Raw genomic sequence first — 26,407 nt, forward strand, 5'->3', positions numbered from 1 at the left:
ATTAAGCTACGGTTTGTCTATGGCGATTTTCGCCGACGATCATCGCTGGCGATCTTCGATGGGATTCTGTCCCGTTGATTTGAATGTGCATGGTTTCTTTATGGCGATGAACGTCAACGAACATCGCTGGGCTCGACGAACATCGTCGGAGTTTGCCTTAGAGGCAAAAACCTGGCGACCATCGCCGAGAAACCAATTATAAAAATATAGTAGGTGATGAACTAAATCATTTAATAACATGTGATTTACGCATTATACATACCATAATGGCGGTAAAACGGAAATCTTTCTGCAATTTCTCCACTAATGAAGACGAGATATTAATTGATTATGACTCTAAACACAAATCCCCGTTCGACATGAGCCAAAAAGAAGAATCAACGTAAACAATAACAAATCTATATTTTGCAACAACCAGAACTGTTAATTCAATAGAGTAAAATTATTCATAATTGAAGGGTACACACTATGCGGCAGGTTTAGCTACTGAAGCAAAAGTTTGAGTGTGGAATGTGGAATGCCGAGCAAAGGAGAGAAGTGCAACAACCTCCTTCTCACATTATTTTTTTTATTTGTAACATTATTTCGTAAATAAATGCTCCCAAATGAAAAAAATAACATTGTAAAAAGTAATAATAAAGTCCATTTTGAATCTTGCGTACACTACTTATAACACTTGAATATAAGTAATTGATTAACCAGCGGACATACTCGTGTTAATTATCTAAGTCTGTGCGGCTTAGAGCTGTTTCGGTGCTTCATCACACCATCCTCAGAGCTAGTAGGCTCTGAGGATGGTGTGATGAAGCACCGAAACAGCTGTAAGCCGTACAGACTTACATAATTAACAGGAGCATGTCCGCTAGTTAATCAATTACTAATAATAAAGTGTTTGTACACTGGTTTTCAACTTAAAGTTACTGCTTATCTTTCAGCTGGCTTATTGGTTTGTGAATAAATATTGTGGGTAATTTTACAGTATCATTTTCAACTGAACTTAAAACAAAATGAAAATGTTCGGGAGAAAGTCTGAAATATTCCTTAAAATTGGTGGGGTCATTTTCAAGATGTCTTAATATCAATGAATTAAGAGAGCCGCCTGTATATCTATTTCTAAACATAATATTAGAAACTTTAAAGATCCATACTTTTTTTCAAGGCAAAACTTATATTATAACGTTATCATAATCATCCACTTATCAGCTGATCAGACATGTTCAACTATATAAAAGAATTTACTATCCACCTACGAATTTCGCCGGTAAAGAAACCACTCTCTGACGATTTCAATCGTCAGCATTGATCGTTCGGCGAAGATCGTTGTAGACAAACCATAGCTTTAGATGGTTTATAGTGTGACTAGCCAGAGTTTATCAGGAGGAAGTTAATGTTGTCAAAACTTGCTAGTAGGGCCAGGGGAGGCACCAGGAAAGAAACTTCCGTGTTCCGTCGGCCAGTATCCGTACAAAGTTCCTTCTGTTCCCTCTCCTTCCACATTCACACAAATATTTGAAGGTGTAGCTAAATCTTATTTGAAGACTCTTCCAACCTAATTTACGCATTAGCGACTTGCATTAATGTTATATTTATTTCCAGAACTGTTACTTTTCAATTATATTACAGGCCCTTTTTTCTTTGTTATCCTGCATAAATCTGCAATTTTCATACTTAACCCGACACTGGTTGCGATGCGAGCATTTTACTAAGTATCAAATTCAAATGACACTCACACTAAAATGGAAGGGATTGCAAGTTTGACCTTTTCTCTAGCTGACGTCGTAAGTGTTGACTATTACTCGCTAGAATAATTTTCTTCGAACAATACAAGGTACTGCGTAGAGAAAATATCTGTCAGACCAGTAGCTCAGTTATGATGAATAATTGAAGATCTCGGTGCAAAACCCGGGGTCAAGTCCAGAAATGAAAATTTTACAGGAGATAAAAAAAAACTTTCACAAAAATTGAATGTGCATTAATTTCAAACTGATTTTGTACACGATAATTCAGAAAATCAGTAGATTTTTATGTGGTTACCAATATTCTCGTTAGTTCTCTTTCGTCCATATAATTTTTTTTTTGATGATGGACTTGAATGTTTTTTGTCCCGAAAACAAATCTACGAAACTTACTTCAGTCTCAGGTGACTTTCCGTTGAGGGATTAATCAGTGCATATAATTATATATTTTCAAACAATTATTATTGTACTATATTTTAAAGCTTAGAGCATTTAGTGCAGCCAATAAGAATAAGCTTATAATAGTTTTTAACGGCGCCGTATCAACTACTGGGTTATTTAGCATCTCGATGAAATTGGTGATAGCAAGATGGTATTTGGCGAGATGAGGCCGAGGATTTGCCACAGTTTAACTGACATTTGCTTACGGTTGGGGAAAACCTCGAGAAACCCAACTAGGTAGGCTAATCCGTTCAAGCGGGAATCGAACCCGCGCCTGAGTGCAACTCCGGATCACCAGGCAAACGCGCTACTAGTATATGATATTGGAGGACCAAAGCTGTAGTTAAAATTGGTACTGAAATATAGGCCTGTAGAGAAAAAATACTGACTACCTTCTATCTAGCGGGAAGATCTGTGTGCTTTTTTACGCAAATCAGTGAAACCGTCGAGTCCTTTTCAACTGTAGAGACGTTATTAAAAGTCAGACTTGAAGGATACTTGCACATAAGTGTGCAGAATAATTTTTCAATGCAGTGCATACTAAATGTCGATTTTGAAAAAAATTGGACTTGACCGCTTTTTGCACAGTTTTCAATTGCTATCATGTCTTCGTAAGTTAGTGAACTTATAATCCTGTTCGGGTTTATTATTTCCCTTTAAAAGTTCCTAAATCTTTACTTGAATGCAGGTATTTCGCCAGAAAACTTATTTTTTTCTTAAATAAAATAAAAACGTGTACTTTGCAGTACAAAAGCCAGTTGAACATACTGGATGTTCAGTTCAAAGTGTGTCATGGCTCGCTGTATGCCGTCACGTGGCTAGTCGATGAGCCTAGAGAATTCAATCTTCCTACACTTCCGCAGAGGTGTATTACTTATCTGCCAGAGAAGTTGCCTAGCAAGTACGGCGTTCATTCAGAAGAGTATATACCGATACGTACGGTAACGCCGGTAGTGGCAGGAATGTGAACTGTTTCGAAACATGTACTGAGGTGAGTTTTTTCTTACTGTCGGGATATGGAGAGAGGGTTAAGACGATTACTTATATATTTGTTGACATTAAGTTCGACTGTCAACATGAACACGGAGCATTTGATTTGTGTTGTGGAATGTTGCCGTGCGCAACTGATGATAACAAATACCCTGCGTACGACTTGGCCGCGCAAAACACAGTTCGAAAGAGGTTATGGTAGCACACAGACCGTACAGACCACCATCTGTTGCTACGACGTTCAAGTTATACCGTACACGTTCTCAAGTTCAGATTGAACGCCTTGATTAATAGGCAACTTCTCTGACACAAAAGCTGAAACTCGCTTCAAATCGCTGACTCAAAAAAAACAGTGACGTCATGACTCACTTTGAAATGAACACCTAGTATATGAAGTATTAAAGCAGGTGTGGACATTCTTTCCAAAGAAACTATACTATATATTAAGATGAATAAAAAAGAACGCCCAAAGTCTTGAGAAAACACGTAGCTTACTGTCGCTTCAACTCTGCATTTCATCCCCCTCAAAAGTTAAAACAGGAAAAATAAATTAGTGTGGTGCTAGCTTTGGCAAACTACCAGGTATTCGACTACCCAAACGACACTGTATATAACGACCTCTCCCTGGTTGAATTTGCTAAATCTCCAGATAATTTCATCTTCAACAGATTCATTTTTGTTCTACTTTTAGAAAATGCGTTAAGTAGATCATCTTATGACAATCAATGCTAATATTCAATATTATTAAAGTTGTCTAGACTAGAAATGTTGTAAATCTATAACAATTGCAGTTGCACAAGAAAAGATGATTACAACCTAGAATAAGTTTTTTCACTCGATTGCCTTCCTTCTCCCAGATTGTAAGAATGTTCGCATCAATACTGGGTAGAGCATGTGATGATCTGCTAATAATAATAATAATAATAATAATAATAATAATAATAATAATAATAATAATAATAATAATAATAATAATAAATGAAAATGAAAATAATAATAGTAAAATAAAATAATAATAGTAAAATAAAATAATAATAGTAAAATAAAATAATAATAGTAAAATAAAATAATAATAATAATAATAATAATAATAATAATGGCTTTATTTAACCTGGCAGAGTTAAGGCCGTAAGGCCTTCTCTTACATTCAACCAGGATTAAAACTTGCTTACACAGTTGAACATAAAACTGGATCGGAATTAAGTAATTACATACTGATACAATTTAGGTACATAATGAGATCAAAAGAGGTAGTTACATAAAATTTACCTCATAAAATAAAAATAAACATGGTGAAAAATACATATTAATGTTATTAGAATCAAATACGAATCACATAAAAACAGAAGCCGATAATTCAATAAAAAATACCAGTAAAAATAAGAATAAACACTTTAGTATACACATTAGTATACATATTAGTATTAGATTACAATTAAGTAGGATTTACATAATTAAACCACAAACCAACAATTGAATAAAGTGTACACAAAAAATAGAATAATAATAAAAAAACAATAACACAGTGGGATACATATTGGCGTTAAGTGATAAATAAACACGATTTAGATAATAAAAAAAAATAAAAAATAAATAAAAATAAATACAGTGGAACACATTCCATTAAATATTTGCAACGCGTTAGGTCTGGCAACTCCTCATAAGATATTTTTCTAATTTACATTTAAAGGAAATTAAAGTTCGGCAGCCCTTGATTTCAGGCGGCAGAGAATTCCAGTGACGAGAAGTAGCAACAGTGAAAGATGAAGAATAAAGAGATGATATGTGCAGTGGTATTTCTAGCGTGTTATCATATTGTGACCGAGTATTTAAGTTATGATACCAAGAAAGACTGTGGAATCGGACAGATAAGTAAGAGGGAGTAGAGGTGTGCAAAATTCGGTATAAGAGAGAAAGGGAATGTAACTTTCTTCTCTCATTTAACCTGAGCCACAATAATTTATCGAATGAAGGCGAAATGTGATCGTAGTAGCGGACATGCCTTGGTGTCATCTTAATTCAAGGTTTTCTGTTCTGTGTATCCTTTATATGTAGTGTATGCTAGTTATAATCTTACTGAATTTTTTCACTTCTTCCTCAGTCATCTCTAACGTAGTAGAACACTTTTTTGCTCAAAATTCGGTATCTTTAATTTTTTACTATTTTTTTTTTCTTGTACGGAGGAGGGACCCGAAGGCTTGCACTGCAGCCCAAGGCTTATTGTGCTTACCACTCCAATTAACATAACTTTATCTTTTATTATTTTCAGAAACTTGGATACAATGATCCATTTACTGAAGGGAAACATAGGAACTGGAATTTTAGCCATGCCAGATGCGTTTAAGAATGCTGGTCTTGTTGTTGGAACTTTCGGAACGATAATAATGGGTATAATCTGTACTCACTGCATGCTTATCTTGGTAAGTTATTATAGACCTACGCTATTATAAGAAATTTTGGTAATTTATAGTTAAGTTTTCTCAAAAAATTTCGGAAATTCGAAGTTCACTAATCTTTCAAAAAAGTATTGAATTCCTAATTAATTTTGGAAAACTGAAGTTTTAAAAGTTATCATGTTTTGGATACTCGTAGCATTATAATGTTATGGAAATTTTAATTTGTAGATTTTTTTAGTGTTGAGTTCATAAATAATTTTTTTGAAGGTTTTAATTTATAAATTATTTATTTTTGAAAGGTTTGAAATTGCTAAATTATTTACTTTTTTGGAAGGTTAGAAGTTGCTGATTAATTAATTAATTAATTTTTTCGAAGGTTTGAAGTTCACATTATTTTTTTTCCTAAGGTCTGAAGTAAGTTCATAAATAACAATTATTATTTTTGGAATGTTTGAAGTTGATAAATTGTTTATTTTCTTAGTTTTTGGAAGTTTGAAGTTTATAACTTGCTGATATTTTGAAAGGTTTGAAGTTTTGTGATTACTGTTGAATTATCAAACTTGGTAGTAGTTTCTATTTTGTAAATGTAACATTTATTTCCTTCTTCCATAGGTTGATTGTGCCCACGAATTATGTAGAAGAAGCAACGTCGCATTTTTAGGTTTCTCAGATACTTGCAGAGTGGCATTTGAGACGGGCCCTCAGTCCCTGAGAAGATTTTCAAAACTTGCCAAGATATTGGTGAACACATTCCTCTGCGTCACGCAACTCGGGTTTTGCTGCGTATATTTTGTTTTCGTGGCTGCAAATCTCCAAGAGGTAAGAGAGCAGATGAGCGAGCACTATGTATTCAACATTTGAGACCATTAAATTTTTTTTCAGGCTTTAATTTCACACCTTTTATCAGTATGAGCGCCTATATTTTTTTTGTATTTGTCTGTCTACTATGGAGATATAACAATGTACACAGTTTAAGTGGAGATTTCGACACGAGTTCATTAACTGTTCCTTTGTAAGTCATGCTCAATAAAAGGGATCGTCCATGAAGATCACTTTTTTCTTTTTTTGCCAGGAATTGGGTCTGTTTATTAGATTCAGTACTGTATTATAAATATCTTTCACAAGCTGAAGTTAATGTTAGCACTACACATTAGTATACATTTAATTCAAACTGTATTACATAATGCGAATTTTTTCTGGGATTTTGTACAGTATCATATATGTTGATGTTGGACATTTTTGAATTACTTATTGACTCAATCAGAGAAGGTAAGGAAAGAGAAGCATATATGTTGCATTCATTACTATAGTTCCGTCGCTCTAATTTCCGGCAGCCAATCGTTTTGCAGGTCGGCTACATTTAAACGTGTGTGCCTTGTGACTTGCTGAGGAAGACGTTATTCATTTCTTAGGCTCGATAAATACTTAATATAATCGCCCGCCATTTTGGCTCTTTCATTGGCGTTCTCAGAAAGCACACGAATACATTATTTGCCACTCAATTATTTGCTGAATTACAGTGTGTTTGATTTATTATCATAGGAGCTACGACATGATAATATTTAACGGTGTGGCAAATAGATTCCTCGTATGGTAGCTCGGCAACGAAAGAACAAAAATGGCGAACGATACTACCTACCTAGACTTTATAGAGCCTTCACTTCCTAAGACGTAAGCAAAGAGAAGGAGTCACGCTGGGAATAACAGCTTCGCGACTATAATCATAGAAAATAGTTCCACTGAAGAAACTAGTTTAGCAAAGAGCCTCTAAACAATGTACTTTCACTCACTGGTTTCAACTTTCAACTGTGTAGCGTCACAACACTACACTGAAGACACATTGCCCAGTGACAATCCCACTCACAATAATTGGTGCAAATTAGTGGAAAGCTGTGAACATCGTAAATTTATTTACACATTAACATTGTAATATACACAAACAAACCAATAGCAAAGCCTTCTTAAAACTTCCATCACAGAATTTTCCAATCCAATCGTAATCTGCATAAAGAAGTTTCACTTGAAAAGCACTGTGAAATAATTTTCATACTCCATTCATGCTAATTTGATTTTTACTCTGGGCGATTTCTTTTCTTTCCACGATTAGTAGATCTAATATTAGGAGTCCTGTTCGTTACCTGGCTGGAAGTCTCTTAATGTGCGTTTCTCTACGTTTCAGCCAATGAAGCAGTACTTTCACATCGACTGGAACGTGCATTACTACCTGCTCATAATTCTGGTGCCCATGATCGCTCTGAACTGGCTGCGTGAACTCAAGACGTTGTCGCCAATATCAATGCTGGCCACAGCTCTCACCACTGTTGGCCTGGGTATCACATTTATGTACATGCTGCAAGATATTCCATCCACCGACTCCGTGAAGCTCTTTGCTGGTTGGAGTAGTCTGCCGCTGTATTTTGGCACGGCCATATATGCCTTTGAAGGCATTGGTATGGTGAGTAAAAAATTTGGAATGTTAATATACATATGGATTCACGAAGTTATACTGGTACATACAAGCTTATTCTTTTGAGTAATGTACCAGTTAAAATGCTATTATGAGCATGGAACTTATTCTAAAAATTCAGTGCTATAAAAATTTCAATCTTAAGGGTATGCTCTACTGAGTTTTAAAACTTCCATAATTTTAATCTGATTTCAGTGAAATTTTAATCACTAATTTCTTTCATTAAGATTAAATGATGTTTAAAATTTTCAGATTTTTAATCTGTACATTTGGTCCATAAAAATTAAGTTAAAAAATGCATCCGATTAAACATGAATGAATAAAGATTTTTTGTAGTTTCATAGCTTAACATGTAGCTGAATAATTGACTAATGTAATTGTATATTTGATTTTTGTTTCTGTTCGGAATGAAAAAGTTGCGACAGAATTTTTTTAACATTTTTTCCTTAAGGTCATGCATAGCAATAAACTGACTGAATTTTTCAACTCATATAAAAATAATGTACATTTTCATTGAATACACTATTAATTAAAATGTGTGGTAAAAATATCATTGTATTATTTACTTAGTTTTTTTAGAAATCCAATTTCTTAGACTGAAAAATGTAAAAATTTCATATCTGGGAAACTGCATTTAAAGTTAACTGACCACGTTAGCTTACAGTCCTTTAAAAGAATTAATATTTAGGTCACCTATAATTCGAATAATGAAATGAAACTTTGCATAAATATTTCTCATAAACCAAATGATTTTTTTGTGAGAAAATTGATATATGGAAAATATTGAAATATTGAACTCAGTAGTGCAATTTGAGGAGGGGGAAGGGGAGTAATAATAATATTTCAGAAGAAATACTGTACCCAGACAAACGGCATAGCCAAAACCATTTTCTCGACATTAAGGATTCTGAAAATCTTTCCCCCAAAAATCTCGAAATCAGTTTTCTGTAGCATCACATTCTCTTTATATTTCGTATAAAGTAAAAATACAAAATAACCTAAGAAATGCTGACGAAATGTATTTTAATAACTATTACTTAGGCCTAATTATATAATACAGAATGTTGAGAGGTTTTCTTTATGAAGCTGTAAAACATGTACATGTATTTTTAGTCTGGAAAAGAAAAGAATTTTTGTCATAATTTTATGTGTAATTGAGAAAAAATATTATGAAGGAGACAGGTTGTGAAGGTTAATGAAACCATAGATCTTGGAAATCAATCAATTGCATGGATCAGTGGCATTTGCGATGTTTCTAGTAGTAATTTTTGTCACTTCTTCAGTTACTTGAAATTCCCTACTTACTGGTAGTAACATAATATCACATCTTAGATGTTACAAAGATAAAATTTCAAAAAGACAATAATTATACATGGAAATAATCAATTATACTGCACGTGAGGTGTGTTCAGGTATGATTTTTTAATCTTGCTTGTATTGTTCACCTGATTGGCATTTTTTCGAGGTTTCTTCAACTGTAACGCAAATGTTAAGAATACCATGGCGATTTCACGGACTCATCTTGCCAAAATACCATATTTACCATTAATTCCGCAAATTCTAGGTGATAGTAGGCCTATCGTTAAATGACCAAGAAATAAAAACAAAATGGCCGTTAGCATTTCATGAAAATGAGGGAATAAGAGAAAATAAAAACGGACATCACCAATTATGGAGCAACAGCGAACTGTTCTGAAACAAAAGACGCTGTTTCTTAGGAAATGCATTATTGCCAAACATGGATGTGTTGTAACAGTTATGATAAAGGGTACCATGGGATCTGGCTCCTGGAGGACAGGTTGAGCATCAGCCTACGACGGCAGAAGCAGAAATGGATTAGGAAATCTATCTTACATGTTGAAAGTGCAGTCTTTTTACTCGTATACAAGCTTGATATCGCGAGAATATATTGTCACTCAGTCTAAGTTCATCAACTGAAATTCTTATTATTTCATGCTCAATGCTAGCCTAGAGTTGCTGTAATGTGTGCGGATTAGTGCGAAACACTTTGTCTCTGTTAAAATTATTCGTATTTTTTTTGTGAACATTATGGTAGCAGTATGGTACTTTAAAAACTGTTCTCCTCGAAGAGAATTTGTTGAAATCTGTCCCGATGCAATGCCCTTTCAATAAGTGCTTTACAAAGGCCAATGATTAAGCTTGGAATCACAGGTTGAATGTTGGACAAAAAACATTCCCGAACAGGAACAATTTTAATGAAGACAAGGAGGCAAGACAAAGCGGTTTCGGCCACCGGTGTAGGTCAGTCGGCTAAGGTGCTTGCCTGCCAATCCGGAGTTGCGTTCGGGCGTGGGTTCGATTCCCGCTTGGGCTGATTACCTGGTTAGGTTTTTTCTGAGGTTTTCCCCAACCATAAGGCAAATGTCAGGTAATCTATGGCGAATCCTCTGCCTCATCTCCCCAAATATCATTTCGCTGTCACCAATCCCATCGGCGCTAAATAACCTCGTAGTTGATACAGCATCGTTAAATAAAAGTGGTTTCGCACAAATTTGCACACATTAAAGGAACTCCAGACTGATGCTGAACATGAAATAAAAAGAATTTCAGTTGATGAGCTTAGACTAGTGAGTGACAATATATTCTCGTGATATGAAGCTTGTATGAAAGTAGGAAGGACAACTCTTCCAACATCTACTTAAGATCGGTTTCATAATCCATTTCTGCTTGCAGAATTTTATTGGCTGATGCTCGACTTGTTGTCTGGGAACCAGATTCCGTTCTATGGCACTGGTAGCCATATAATTAAGGACTCTGTATATGGATGATATGGTTTTGAGTTAGAGTTCTCTTTCAGGGTTGAAACCTTCATTTGCCTTCGAAGTACATATTAACCTATAATACAGTACCAGTATATCAAAATTAAACTAACTTGAAAATAAGTTCAAATGTAGGTGCTATATTCGGTTTCACAACTGAAAGTTAATTCATAGTTCGAATTACAGGTTGGATTAGGGTATTTCGAAGTGATTGCGAAATGTTTTTTTTTTTCATGCGAGAGTTCACTCTTGGTACACAATACGACATTCACAGAAAACTTAAAGTTGTAATTCCTGCTCTATCTACATGAGTGCAAATTGCGCATATAGATAGCCTTGAGAGATACAAGGACCATTTGCCCGGTTCATAGGATACGCCTTCACTGTGCACATGTCTGGTCACTCTATATTTGATAAGTCTGTTGATGCAAAGTCTGGTTCACAGTATTATGTAATTCTCAAAATGGAAAGCAGCGATGCAACTATTTGGAATCTGGCCAATGATGGATGGAGTTGACATGGAGGATGGGACAAAACCTACACTCACTTAAACTTCCTAGTTGGCTCCATTGTACTATCTCGAAAGTTTTAATTTTGAGGTAGACAATAAATAGTTAATTTTATCTGGAGCCCTTTCATTCAGGGTTAGGTTTAATTTAAATTATTATGTAAATCTACAAAGCCTTCATAGTTTTACTTTTTAGTCCGGGCATGATTCCAAAGTGGGTGTACAGGCCGTCTGGACATGCCCCAGGCTATATAAAATTGTTGCTGTGACTTGTAAGGAAAATATTAAATTCAAAAATATTCTCTCCCCTCGAATAGTATTAGTAACCTTATCATCACTGCCATTGTAATGCTTGGGGAAACACGATGGCCACTAAGGGCCTTGGGTTTTAAGGGAGCCTCAACAACAATAGTAATAGTAACAACAGTACTCATAAATATAGGACTATTAATTTTTGGAGTTAAACTTTATTCATTGAACAGTAACGGTATTTTTTGCTGCCTCTTCATCCTCCATGCTTCGACAATATTATCTCAGCTGTGTCCACACGCACCCTCTCTCTCTCACAATCCCCTATAACAGCGTTTCTCAAACTATGGTCTGCGGATCACCTGTGGTCCTCGAGGTCTGCCCTTGTGGTCCTTCAAAAAAGACAGAAGAAAACATAAAATTCAAATGAACTGCGTATCACACTATAGCTGAAAAATCTCAGAGTTTGGAAATGACACATGGCAACCGCCTTTCACTTTTTTTCCCAGTACCGACATTTTATGAAATTTATTTACCCTACCCATCTATAGACTTCCCACTCTACTCTCAGCATCAAAAGAGGGATTTAAAGCACTATGAACGTGGTGTTTCTCGCTATCTTTTCCCTGCACATCTTGTGTCATGCTTGTAACCCAGCTAGGGATCACCCGAATTCATAACAGGACCATAGTACCAAACCTTTTCATGTATTTATGACTTTCTTAATAATATGCCGACACCCAGTCTGCACATTGAAATAGTCACGTACTGTACGTCATACACCAATAGTAGAACGTGCAAAACTGTACCTTTACTTGTTGAAAATCGGGCATGTTTCTGCATTAATTTTTTTTTATTTCTGGTTTTACAGATGACGATATAAGAAATTTTTTTCTATTAACATTAACTTAATTAGTTAATATTAATATAAAATTAATTGAATTAAATTAATTTTAATTAATTATTTCTACATTAAAATGTAAGTATACTGGTATTAAAATATGCTACATAAATGATAAATTTGCTTTCGAAGGGAACAAGAGTAGGTGGTCTGCGAAACTGTTCTGACTTAAAAAAGTGGTCCCCACTTCAGAAAAGTTTGAGAAACACTGCCCTATAATATTGTCTGTTCTCGTCTTGCTTGAAGCATGGCTTGACAAGTCTGAGACTTTCCACTTTTCAGTTCCCTCACAAGCTCTTTCCCCTCATTTTACGACCATTTCAATATGGTATGTAACAATAGTCATTCAAATAATCTGTCTCAACTGTTTGTATTATATTATACCAAAGATGCCAAATTCCTTTTATTTATTGTTAGGTCTCTCCTCAGTAAAAGAGAAAGAAAAAATGTATCGAAGTATTATTGTAAAAATTTTATTTAATAAAATATTATTTAAAAATAGTTACAATAATGGAATTTCACTATAAACCATCTGACAGTATTCGTTCGACTTTCCGATCGTGTCAGTGAGTCTGCTAAGTTATTAAATTTTATTTTCTATTTTTACACTCTTCTCTTTAACTTATATCATTAGTAATGAAGTGTTTCAAAAGTAATAGTGGTTGTGTGAAGCGGAGTAGAGAGGAGGGAGCTAAAGAACAAGAAGAAAATATTAAGAAAATTACGAAACTAATTAACTATATAATATTTCAGTCCCACTAATGATAATACTAAAATTAATAATATAATATATAAGTGATATTCCAATTTCTGCATCCTCAACTTCGAGTAGGAAATTGCTATTAGAATTTCTCTAACATTGTTCCTGATCAGTGCATCTGCAGAATGTTCATTTTCCAAGCTATAATTTTCTTAATAAAAGATTAATTTTTATTAAGAAATCACATGACACAACCATGCTTAAATAATTTAAGTCTGACGAATATTGAACATGAAATTTTGGCGGAGATTGATTTTGAATTTTTCATCCGAAATAAAAAAATAGTTCTGTCCAGTTGTGTTTATTTTCGTTAACACAGATGGTAGAATCTGTAATTCTAGAAAATATATCTTTTTCTCAATTTTCCATAGTATACCCTGTTATCTTCGTTAAGAATTTCTTTATACAAAGACTGGTAATAAAACCGTATATATGAAGCAAATAACTATTGGTACTCACATTCTACTAGTTTTATAGACTAAGCAACTGGATAAGAAAATAAAATGAGTTTCATTCATGAAAGAAACTGGGTAGGTAATACTTCGCGCAGTTAACAATAAATGATCCTTCTTTTCAGCCATTTTCGCTTGACTTTCAGCGTTATATATGGCTTATCATTTTCATCGTTAAAAATATTTCCTGTTCTTTGTTATGCTCTACAAATACATTTTGTCCCTGACATAAAATCATTTATTTTTATTACTTTCTAGAAATTGTAGAAATATTGAAAGGATGTTTCAAATTACCATGATCTATATTCTGTTTCCAGGTTTTGCCATTGGAAAATAACATGAAAAATCCTCAGGATTTTGGTGGTTGGAATGGAGTGCTCTCGGCTGGCATGGGGTTCGTGACGATCTTGTACACAGCAATTGGATTCTTTGGTTACCTTAAATATGGCGATCAAGCATTGGGCAGTGTTACACTCAATCTTCCCATTGATGATACGTATGTATTTTTGTAAATTATATGTCTTATTTTCCCAGAAATCCTTTATTAGCTTCCTATTATATTTCTGGTGCAGGAATTTGATTTTCAAATTGGCTTGTCAACTCTCCCGTATTTTCCATGGTACCGGTATTTTGTATTTCACTTCATTCTATTGCAATCTCCCTTCTCCCATATTTCCCTAGATTTTTTAAGCTTTCCTTGTACCATGCAAAATAATTACTGAGTGTTACTAGTAACTTATATTAATGCATTTCAGGCTCCATAACATATTATTTATTATAATTTTAATTGTAACGGGTATGATTTATCAGTTCAACAGCCTATGACTGAGTTATTAAATTTTCAGACTAAATTTACGTATGCCTTGGTATCGTGGCATTTAAAATACGTTTGTGTTTTGTAATTTTAAAGGATTTTCGGAAGTATTTTTTCATTTGTTACCGGTATTTAAAGACATAAAATTGATATATTTTGTATTTAAAATACTCTAAACTTTTTTTGTGTTTTATCTCTACTGGGTTTAAGGTTTATTACTCTAGTTAAAAATGGAGTTTTGTGCATATTTCCGGTTCTGTTTCTGCTATCCTGCTAAAGTTTTTAAGATGGCTTTTATTGTTGACCTTATATTTTCTTGCAGGATTTATACATTCACCAGCAAGGGAACTTATATTTGATAAATTTTTTGAGAATTTTTTTAAGGAAATTATCAAGTTTACGATAATTTAATTGCCAATTGGAAAAAGAAAGAAGTCCAGATACCCTGTTGAGTTAAAATGTTAAGGAACTAGTTAGCAAAAATATTTTGCTTCACACCACTGGCGTATCTCAGTCGATTAAGGCGCTTGCCTGCTGGTCTGAAGTTGTGTTCAGGCACGGGTTCGATCCCCACTTAGGCTGATTACCTGGTTGGGTTTTTTCCGAGGTTTTCTCCAACCTTAATGTGAATGCAAGGTAATCTATGGCGAATCCTCGACCTCATCTCGCCAAATATCATCTTGCTGTCTCCAATCTCATCGACGCTAAATAACCTAGTAGTTGATGCAGCGTCGTTAAATAACCAACTAAAATAAATAAATAAATAAATAAATAAATAAATAAATAAATAAATAATATTTTGCTTCATTTTTTCAATAATCCAGCAGGTATAGTTTTTATGTTAATATTTTAGATTTTCAATAACTGTATAAAAACAATATTGTCTCGCAGGAACTCCAAACATTTTCTTTTACCTGTTGTAGAATTCTACACAAATTGTACAATGTAATATGTATCTAATTCATCATTTTCATTTTTGTCATATTTATATAAAAAAATACATAATAATTATGGTAGTTTCAGACAAACACCTAAATCAGAATGTACAGATTGTTTGATGAGTGCTGAATGATGTAAAATTCCTGATGCCAGCAGGAATATTTTTTATGAATCATGAGCTCTGAAACTAAATATTCATATTTCTTGATATGGTATTTCGTCGAATGTTTGAAATACAGATGTATTTTGGTAAGTTTTTTTTTTTTTTTCTTAAGTATTTGTATAGATTGACAAATTGAACTGAAACCCTGACAGAGTTACTACGTGAGCGCTGGCTGTCTTGGGGAGGAGCAAGTGACAAAGCACGGAGGGAAGGGAGAGAGCACTATGCACTATACTTGCAGGTCCACTCACAGTTTGTCAAACCTGCTAACAAAAGCATTAAAAGGTTGACTAGTTGCCTGCAATGCTAGCATAATGGAACCTTCCTAGCCGACAGTCGAGGCAAAAATGAAGAATCCGTTATTGTGGTAATACTGCAGAGTGGTTCTTCTATTGGTCGCGATGGCCACACACACCCTCTTAGATATTTACGTGGTGATTGGTGACTGAATGACGAGGAGCGAGGGAGAGAGAAGAAAGAAAGAGATTCCAGAAGTTGGCGTGTTTTACGGGGTTTCACTTGAAGTTGTCAATCTATACTTGTATTTAGAATACTACTCTTTGCAGTGGTGATATTAACCAGTTCTCTCATATGCACCTATGTTAAACATATACAGAATATGTCCATGGTAATTGCAAATATTACCTAGAAATAATTTAACAACGAATTCGTCCGAACCGGCCAAATATCACCACTGACTCTTTGAAATATTTTGTATTTATACATAAAATACTGGGATGTCAGTATTTTGCCCACACCTGGACATAGCCACTTGTTCTGAATCATTCTGTGGTCTCCTGAATACTTTGCTCGATGTTTAAACAGAAATTTGTAGGTGAAAACCCTGCAGAGGAGTCCAGGCAATATTTACCAGCAATCATTTTTACTCAAACTTAAGAGCTTTTGTTCGGGCTGAAGTTAAGACTGAGTCTGCTAAAGTTTGTCGTGAGATAGAAACAGACAAATTACGAGGACGGGCACAATAAGACAGTAAGCTGCGGTATATCAGGGACTAGATTAAGGGACAAGAGAGAATGTACGTGAGATTCGATTAACACGATATTTTACAGACAAAATCTGGTACAAATGTCTTCGAAGATAAAGGTTTGTATTGTTATAATTGCTTTCATTGTTGCAGAATGGCGCAACTGGTGCGTATTATTATGGCAGTGGCGATCTTCTTTTCATACGGTTTGCAGTTTTATGTACCCATGAATATTATCTGGCCGTTGGTCAAGGACTATCTTCCTGATGACCGAACTCGGTGGTTTGCCGAATATTTTTTGAGGTCGAGTCTTGTAATTGCAACATGTAAGTAATTTAATTACATAAGTCTGTTCCCCATTACATTAATATTTGTTTATTTGTTGAGATTCAGCTTTACAAATTTTGCTCAAAATGGCTTCCAATTTAGGTAAAAATATTTCACAATGTTTTGATACAATTTTACAGAAGTTTTCACACAATTGTTTTCACTGTGAATTTGTTTAAAGGCTTTTATGTTTCCATGATTAATTCACGGTCATGGTTTACTTATGTATATCTCTCAGAATAGACTTATTTTAAAATTTCCCACAAGGTAAAGTCACGTGAATTTCTTTAAAGGCTTCCATGTTTCCATGATTAATTCACGGTCATGGTTTACATATGTTTATCTCTCAGAATAGACTTATTTTAAAATTCCTTACAAGGAAAAGTCACGTGGGATCTAGTCACAGAAACATGGAGGGCATTCCACAATTCCTAATCGATCTATTTCCTCAATGAAATTGGCTGAAAGTATATTCCTTTACTTTGGTAGCATAATGAGGAGCATCAACCGATCAAGAATATTTGGTTCAATAAAACAGCTTATTTTTTAAAATATGTATAGATATCATGCTGCATATAAATAGCCTTTGTACATAGTTTCATCTCATTTGGCCCAAAATTATATGAATTATTAAAATTTCTATAAGTTTAATTATTTTATATAGACAAGTAATATGAAGCTAGGCAAACATTACAATGAAAAATGGGTGGAATGGAGAAAAATTCTCTCTGGCACCGGGATTTGAACCCGGATTTTCAGCTCTACGTCCTGATGCTCTATCCACTAAGCCACACCAGATTCCCATTCTGATGCCGGATTGAATCCTCTCAGTTTAAGTTCCACCTCTTAGGTTCCCTTTAGTGGTCAACCCTCATGCACTGCGTAACAGATGTGTGACAGTGGCACAATGTCCAACACATTAATGTGCAGAGGTGCACTCATTACGAATGACTAAGTGGCCGGGATCCGATGGAATAAGAGGTGGAACTTAAACTGAGAGAATTCAATCCGGCATTGGAATGGGAATCCGGTGTGGCTTAGTAGATAGAGCGTCAGCACGTAGAGGTGAAAACCCGGGTTCAAATCCCGGTGCCGGAGAGAATTTTTCTCCATTCTGCTTTCTGTTGAGGCTCAGATGTTGGCTGTGCGAGTTGTAATAAAACAATTTCTGTATTTATAACAGAAGGAAGACAGTAGAATTACGATTCAATTTCATGCTGTGCTGTGTTCCTCATTCTTTACCTATGGAGGTGGTCACCCTACAAGCTGGTGTGTGCCCTGTAGGCCCACATCTAACAGTAGTTGCGGGAACAATATTTCCTTCAACTCTGTTTTTTTTTAATTATGGTACTTAAACCTGCAAAAAAGTATTCTCATTAATCCACTCGTTCAGGCGATTGAAGAATTTTCTACCCTTTTCCATGAAAAAATGTTAGTGCAAACACTCGTGATGTCCTACTTTGATTACTGTGATATTCTGCTTACTGACCTAAGCGATACTTCGGCGCAGAGACTACAACGTGTTCATAATATGTGCGTCCGTTTAGTCTGCAAAATTCGCCGGGCTGATCACGTAACACCATCCCTCGAAATGTTGTCCTGGCTCCATCTAGAAGATCATAGGAAAATCCACTGTCTTTCCCTTCTCTTTCACATATTGCATTTCTCCTAGATAAGAAAAGAAATTTACATTCACTTCTCCTTCTCTTCGAAATCTTGAACTTTTCTATTCCTTCGTACCTGTCGTCTCGCTTCACTTACCTTTCTTCCCACCACAATCTGAACACACGCTCTCGCCATGAAACAACACTAACAATACCATCCCATCGCACCTCCTCATACTCATCCTCTTTCACAATAGCCCTGCCAAGACTCTGGAATTCGTTACCTGCTAGCATCAGGGACTGTCGAAATAAAACTGAATTCAAACGCAAACTTACTAGGCACTTGGTCAGTAATTGAGACTTGTTCAGACATGGTTTCTTGTAAATAGTTCTCTTAATCTATCACAAAATATTTCAATATCAGGTAATTTCATTACTATAGATTTTTGTTATTGTAGGTTTAATTTGTAATTCAGTAAATACAAAAATATTCTTTGTTCTTAACTTCTATGATAAAATGTCTAGCTTTCATTAATCAGGTAATCTTGTCGTACTTTAATTTTTATTGTAATTGTAATTGTAAATTTAATATTAATTGTAATTTTATTGTTCATATTATAGTTGTAATCCCCTGGTAGAGGGGCAGAGAAGGCCTGACGGCCTTATCTCTACCAGGTTACATAAATAAATACTACTAATTACTTAGCCAACTTTCATTGTTTACTTTCATGTTGTTTTATGGTCTAGATATTATTGTAATAACTATGTAACCAATTGTATTCAATTAGAATTAGAAGTCTGGCTGGATGGAAGAGAAGGCCTACTGGCCTCAGCTCTGCCAGACTAAATAAATAAATTATTATTAAATTATTAATAAAATTGTAATTGTTTTGTTCACAGTTGCCCTTGCTGCTATGATCCCAAACTTGGGGTTAGTAATCTCGTTTGTTGGAGCCGTGAGCAGCTCGACTCTTGCAATTATCTTGCCTCCTATCATCCATATCATCACTTTCTGGGATGCAGGAAATATTGTGAGAACAGTAACATTCTGGAAGGATATCGCCATTATGATCTTCGGTATATTGGGATTCGGATTTGGTACTTACGTCAATGTTTGGAATATGCTTCATCTTTCAACACAGTGAAGGAGATTATATTCAGTCTGATTATATTACAAGGTTGTGGTGCTTCCCTGAATGAAGCCACAGAAATCTAAGTCAATATATTAGATTTCTTGATGGCTTTGAAATGTACTCGGCAGACCACAAGGGGCAGCAGTCCCCATTAAAGTGGCATTCCTTTACTAATTGAAATGTCCTAAGGTATCTCCGGGAATTATCTTATGACAGAGGCTGTTCAATTCAGTGAGACATCGACATGTTTTAAAATGCATAAAACATGAGTTTGGACATATACTACGAAACCTTTTCGTACTTAGTTGATATAGAAAATCGGAGAAAATTCGTGGACTTAAAATGCACCATCTAGAGACTTCATCACTCTAGCATTGGTGAGGTAAGTTCAGATATATTGAAAATCGTGATTCCTGAAAGATACGAACATACCGAGTCTTTGGGTCAATGAAAAGTAAAGGAATGTTGACTTGCCTAAGACGTAAGCCTCGGTGATTTCTGAGAATGAAGAAAGAATGATGTGTTGTGCTGAACTAGATTATTACCATAATTGTATGATATCTTCAATGTGGCCATGGTTGCATTATTCCTTTTAATATCTTCCATAAGCCTGTGATAATTCAGAATAGATTTATTCTTAAATGTTACGTAAAGGCTTGTTTTAGTGGGGGTTGTGCCAAAGTAAAATAAATGAATGTATGCAAGATAAGAGTGGAATGGTTGTGTGTATACAACTGTTTTCAGTATTTACTCTCTTCGTTGTTTTGTACAAAATGTGTTTATATACATAGTAGTGAAGGCAAATGAACTCGAATCTCTTGAAAAAATGCTAAGTTAGCAAAAGTAAAAAATTTAAATCGGTAACAAAAAAAAAATATATATATATATATATATATATATATATATGTATATATATATATATAAATATATATATATATATATACAAGTTATACATGTATATATTTCATGCAATAAGATTTCAGTCGTAGTACAGAAATGGTAAAGGATAATCATCATTTGAATATTTGCAAGATAGTTAACAATAACTTTGCAATTTGAGTTTGAACACTTCATGACATGCAGGGACTTGAGTTAGTGTTTGTGTTCCTGACATTTTGGGTGCAGTGCCTCTATTAAAATTTTAAAAACATTCTAAGTTACTGAAACATATTTAAAAATGTTGAACTTTTATAATTTGAGGGTCCAGGGGAAAAGCACGTTTAGTCGCATCTTGCAAATTTTTCACAAGAGCTTTCACAGACTGAAGAACTGACAGTTTCTTCCTGTGTAAGCCTTTCCTTAATATGCTTATAATGTGGAACCAGGCGAGTCCTCTGTATGATTAGGACATCTTAAAGATTTAAACTTTAACTGCCAGATTTAATTAAAATATAAAATTTACTAAATTTGGACTAAACGTGTTTTTTCCCTGGACCCTTCAGTTGTTTATATGGTAATTCTTGTACCAGTAATATATCCCCAAACTGATTTGTACATTATTGAAATAGTGGTACCATATTACAAGTGTACCAATCTAATAGAACATACGAGGCACAAATGAGAAAATAAAGTTTCTCGGTAGTATTAAATGTGCAAGAATTTGTTGTAATTATTCGTATTATGTTGCTGTTTTCAGGTTCCTTTATTTAATATTTTACCGTACCATAAATATTAAATATTCAAAATCTGTAAATTTTATGCGCATGTACTCAGATTAAACATGCACCCAAAATGTATTATTATTCAATATAATGAATTATATCAGTATCTCATTGCACAATTTATTTATAATGTGGCCATTTCTGTCTTTGGATTCTTATTTGGCATAATACTGTAATTGCTTTATAATTTATTAATAAAATCGCACATTAAAGCAATTGATTTCAAATATGCCAAATTGTTGAAACTTCCTGGTTTTGATATTTTCTTGCAGGAATTCATATGTAAAATAATTTTAAACTTAATTTATTTATACTTTAGTACATTTTACATTATTATTACTTAAGTAGTATGAGTGTGTGTTGTGATGCCATAAAATTAGATTGACAGTTGCGATAATTCGCTTTTAATTGATGTTAAGGGGATGAATGGAATGGAATGAATGAATGAAAAAAAATGTATTGTCCCTTTTTCTGCAATATTTTTCGTACATTTGTGAAGTCCATCATGTTGTCAGTAATAGGATTCATCATACGGAGCAATTTCTTTGAATTTTTTGTGAACGATTAAATTATTTTTCTTTATTTTCTTATGGTTATAAAATAGTGATATTGTCAATTTAAGATCTTGCATATTATAGAGATTCTAAAATCATATTCTAAGTACTGAATATAAATTTAGAATAATGACTAAATTATCAGGCATTAAAAACAAAAATCTTGACAGTATAATTTAAAGTTCTCATAGTTGTAAGTGATAATACTGCCTTGCCATTAAGTATTATTTTAAATGTTTTCTCTTTTGATAGAATGCGTTGTATGCATTCTTGAATTACTGACAAGGTTGATTGGTAGTGTTTTAAGCAGTGTTGCCAGTAAGTTGTATTGACTAAAAAAAAATGGTATAACTACCAAAGAATATAACTCTTAATTCACAGAACATGTATGTCTGTACTTCATAACTACTTAAGTTCGTCGACATATCTATTTTGGATCAGTGTACAAATAAGATTGGAAGACACAAACCTATGTTAATATTTACAGTGAAACTTGCTTGAGATTTTACGTAAATTTTTCTTCTTACAATGTACTTTTAGGTCCTGTTTAGATTGAGAATTACCTACCCATATCAGAAATAACTAGTAGGTAAACATGCTGTAACTTTTCCTATAATCACTTCACTACTCAACTTTTTGGGATATAAATGCCATCAAAGCATTAATATCTAGTCTCTTTTTAAATATGAATACATCACATGTGTCATGCATATTTGTGTACATTTCATTATGGCGCTACTGTATTTTGTTAGGAAATTCTTAACTAAAGGATTGTTACCGGTATATATAGTGCACATTGAGTGTATTTGAAATTACGAGTGACATCTAAGGCATATATAATACAGTATGCCAGAAATTTATACATTTCTTAGTTTAAACCGTTTATGTATTCTTTAATTCTAATAGGTAATACTCTCTTTAATGCAGAGTTACGTTACAGAGGAATTTAAATGATCTATTGTCACACTAATATAAAATGTCTCCAAAATATCCTTAATTGACAAAAGTGCCAAGAAGTGGTGATTAAATAATATAAGCAGTTTTGTAAATGGAATGTTGTTAGATTATATTTTATATTACATTTAAACCAACCAACATTTAAAACAGAAATTTGTAGTTTGATTATATTACCATGATGGTGTTGTGGCTGAAGTTCATTGTTTAAAATTGTTTTCCACAAAAATAATTCACATACTATAATCTTCTAAATTTTGCTACCAAAAACTTGCTGTGTCAATTGTCTTCATTGGTAAACTTTAAGGACATGAAATAGGCAATTAAAATAAAAAAAAGATATTATGTTTATCAAGAATTTATTTCACAACACGCTGAAGTAATACACAAGAGCAGTTTTCTCTCAAAATATTACATAGATTTTGTAGTTAAGGACAAGAGATGAGAGAATACTCTCATGTTTATATGTAACTTATATGTAATTTGGACAATATACAACTTCAAATTTCGTCTTAGCGAATATTACTTATAATACTGTAGTACATCCAATGCATTACGAAATAAATGTGAAAATAGGGTTTTGTATTTATTAACTACATAATATTAACGAATATAAAATACCTCGTGAACCGAAATTGATTTATTATAACATACATTCAGTGAACGGAAATTGGTTTTTAATATTATTGAATACATTGATTCTGCTATTGCCTTTGAAATTGTATTTGTTAAAATCAAGTCACTTGATAAGTTTCTGTGAAATATGTGATGTTATGGATAGATAATGAAGTCCTTTGAATGGTATCAGACAGTAGAAGATTTGTTCCAGATCCATCTTGTTAATTATTGTGAATTTAGTTACCATAGTTCCATAATATTTTACGTAAAATATTGTGAAGTTAGAAATGTCGGCATATTGCGCTTATCACAAAATATAAACTTAATTTATTGAAAGTTGTTACAAAATGGCTTTGGTTAATAGACATTTGTCTAAGATATAGGAGACTTTTTTTTCCCAAATTTGCTATTGAAGATAAAACTAACACAAAACAATATCTAATTCCATTTTCAGCAGACAAGGAAACCTTCACTCCTACTGCGTGTATAGTTAATATCGCAACAAATAGACAAATACATAAAAAAATAACTGCCTGTACCGGTAGGGCCTACTAATTGTAAAGTTGAATAAGATTATCGAAAAATTGAGTACCTAACCCTAGGCCTTAAAATAAAAGTGCTCACACAGCTGTTTGAGCACGTTGTGGACACGACATTGTATCACATGTTACGTGACAGGTTAGAGATTGACTGAGAAAGGCGACTCTACTGCTCCAAGTGTACTGACAATTGTTTAATGCAAAATTCGAAATGTATTTGTTTATCAAGTGTGATGTTAATATGCGCACATTTTGAGGGAAGGTTTTGGCAGAAGTTCATTAACAGTTACCTTGAGACTTTTCTTTGTGCCATTTATTGCATTTTGAGAGATTTTTTTTATGAAGGAATTGTTTTAATGAGTGTTTCAAATTTTCACACTTAATGAAATATATCTGTAGTAATATGATGAAACAATTATTTTGAGATGTAAAATACTGTAATCACATAAAAAGTTTCTCCTTGGGATATTATAGAAACGTCAATACTTTGCTGTCAGTGATAAAGAAATGAATGTACACGTTTGTAAATGATATTTTTAAGGAAAATGTATCTTTGCAGGACTGTTACCATATTTGTTTTATATAAATATATATTTATCAAAATGTTAGAGATATATTTGAATTAATATTTGATAACTGCAGGCAGTTATAGGGGAAAAAAATTGATAAGAGTTAACTCGTTAGACAATAAATAATATTTTCAGGTCATGTGAATCTTGTGTTCAATCAAAATATTTCATTGAAATTGTTTTGATATACATGTAATTTGTATTATTTTGCATGTTATTGCAGGATAGCAATTGATTTATTTATTGCAGCAAATATATTTTAATACATTTTAATTTATACGATGTATGTGTAGTCTTAGCTTGAAGCACTAAGTGTCCTGTTTGTGTTCCTTTAAGATAAAATATAATTGAATAAAAATATATACATATGTAATGCAATTTGCACTATTATTAAAAAATGCCAAATGAAAACAGAATACATGCTCACAGTTTCAAGCTTCCAGATGTAGGATTGTTATTACCAGTGCTTATTCCAGTAGTGAATTATTTTAGTGTTGCATGTTAGACCTGTATGATCATACAAAAGCATGACTGAAATTCGCAATGATGTGAAAAGTTGTGTAGAGCATATTGAAAATATAAAATCAAAATCTTACTTTGAACTTGTTTTTGTTGCGATTTGAATATTTAATTATTTCGACATATGTAGATACTCCATAACGAGTATTTTCTTGCAATGTAGAACATATTTAACAAGGAAATACTCATTAGTGAAAATTGTAGGTAAGATAAATTCTTTGGAATTTTCACTGCTGACAGGATCCTAATCCAAGCCTATATTTGCTTTCCTTTCCCCTTGACCTTAACACTTCACACTAGAATAAAATTAGAATTGGGTGGGATTCTCATGGCATTCGGTTTTAAACTAAGAGAACATAGAACATCACACTAAACCCCATTTCAATTTGGTTGAGAGGCTTTCCCCTCTACTCACACTCCTACCAACAGTGAAGGGGAAGATGCTACTCTCCGTCTCACAAACGTTCGACTAATTAACTTTCTACATAGTGAAAAATTTTATTTCTGAAAGTGTTTACCAGTACTCTATATTTCGAAAGTCCATACTAAGTGTTTATATTGAATTTATCGCTGTTTATATTAACAGGCACATAAAAAATTTACTGACAACAGAAGATAAATGTTTTCTCCACCGCTAGTTGCTACTCTACAGCATACACACTGGGACAATCTGCACTGTGTCGCTCCCCCTGACTTCATAACACAAACTAACATTCCTTAATCAAATTAATTATTAGTTGAAAATATTGTAAGAACGACACTAAAATATACTGAAACATGTAATTGTCAAACATCTGTGTCACTGTATTTTATATCCACTTATGTACTTTATTTAATATTTTATTTTCTTGTGTGTACAGCTTGGGGGGTGAAGGTATAAGAGGTAACAGCTACCAGTCTGTCACTGACGGACTCAGGGCAAGTAGAAGGGGAAAGAAATGCCTTCGCATCCTCTCAACTTGTATGAAATATCGTTTAGCAATGAATATTCAAGTGCTATGGGGAGTTTGAAACCATGGCTTTAGATTACCTCGATATACAATGTTAAAGATCTTGACCACTATGTACACTGCAACTAACTAAAATCAAATTCAGATCCTTGCTGTCATCTCGAAGCAATTATTTCTTTTATTCTCGTAGGAAATTAAAAAGTTCTCATTGTAACAAATATAATCAGATACACAGTGTAGTCTATGATGTAAACTGGAGCGATAGATTTACTTTTCTTATATACAATCAATTTTGAATGAGGTGCAGAGGGTTAATAAACTCTTTGAATCAGGAAACGCGGGTTCCACAAAACTTTTAGAAAATTTGGCAAATTTGGTGCGTTCTTTAAGTGATAGGA

At 33.6% G+C, this 26,407-nt stretch overlaps 1 protein-coding gene across 7 annotated transcripts in view; it reads left to right on the plus strand.

Moving 5' to 3' along the window:
- The window catches only part of LOC138694869 (proton-coupled amino acid transporter 1), a 118,295-nt gene extending 97,775 nt beyond the window's left edge, over positions 1–20,520 (plus strand). For all 7 annotated transcript variants that reach the window (XM_069819005.1, XM_069819008.1, XM_069819010.1 and 4 more), the window contains 6 exons: positions 5,437–5,587; positions 6,176–6,382; positions 7,743–8,018; positions 13,998–14,176; positions 16,735–16,907; positions 19,413–20,520. In XM_069819005.1, the coding sequence (XP_069675106.1) occupies positions 5,437–5,587; positions 6,176–6,382; positions 7,743–8,018; positions 13,998–14,176; positions 16,735–16,907; positions 19,413–19,657 (1,231 nt within the window). In that variant the 3' untranslated portion in view covers positions 19,658–20,520. The remainder of the gene's footprint in view (positions 1–5,436; positions 5,588–6,175; positions 6,383–7,742; positions 8,019–13,997; positions 14,177–16,734; positions 16,908–19,412) is intronic.
- Positions 20,521–26,407: the final 5,887 nt, after the last annotated feature.

The sequence above is a fragment of the Periplaneta americana genome, chromosome 2 (assembly GCF_040183065.1).
Source record: "Periplaneta americana isolate PAMFEO1 chromosome 2, P.americana_PAMFEO1_priV1, whole genome shotgun sequence".
Classification (NCBI taxonomy): Eukaryota; Metazoa; Arthropoda; class Insecta; order Blattodea; family Blattidae; genus Periplaneta; species Periplaneta americana.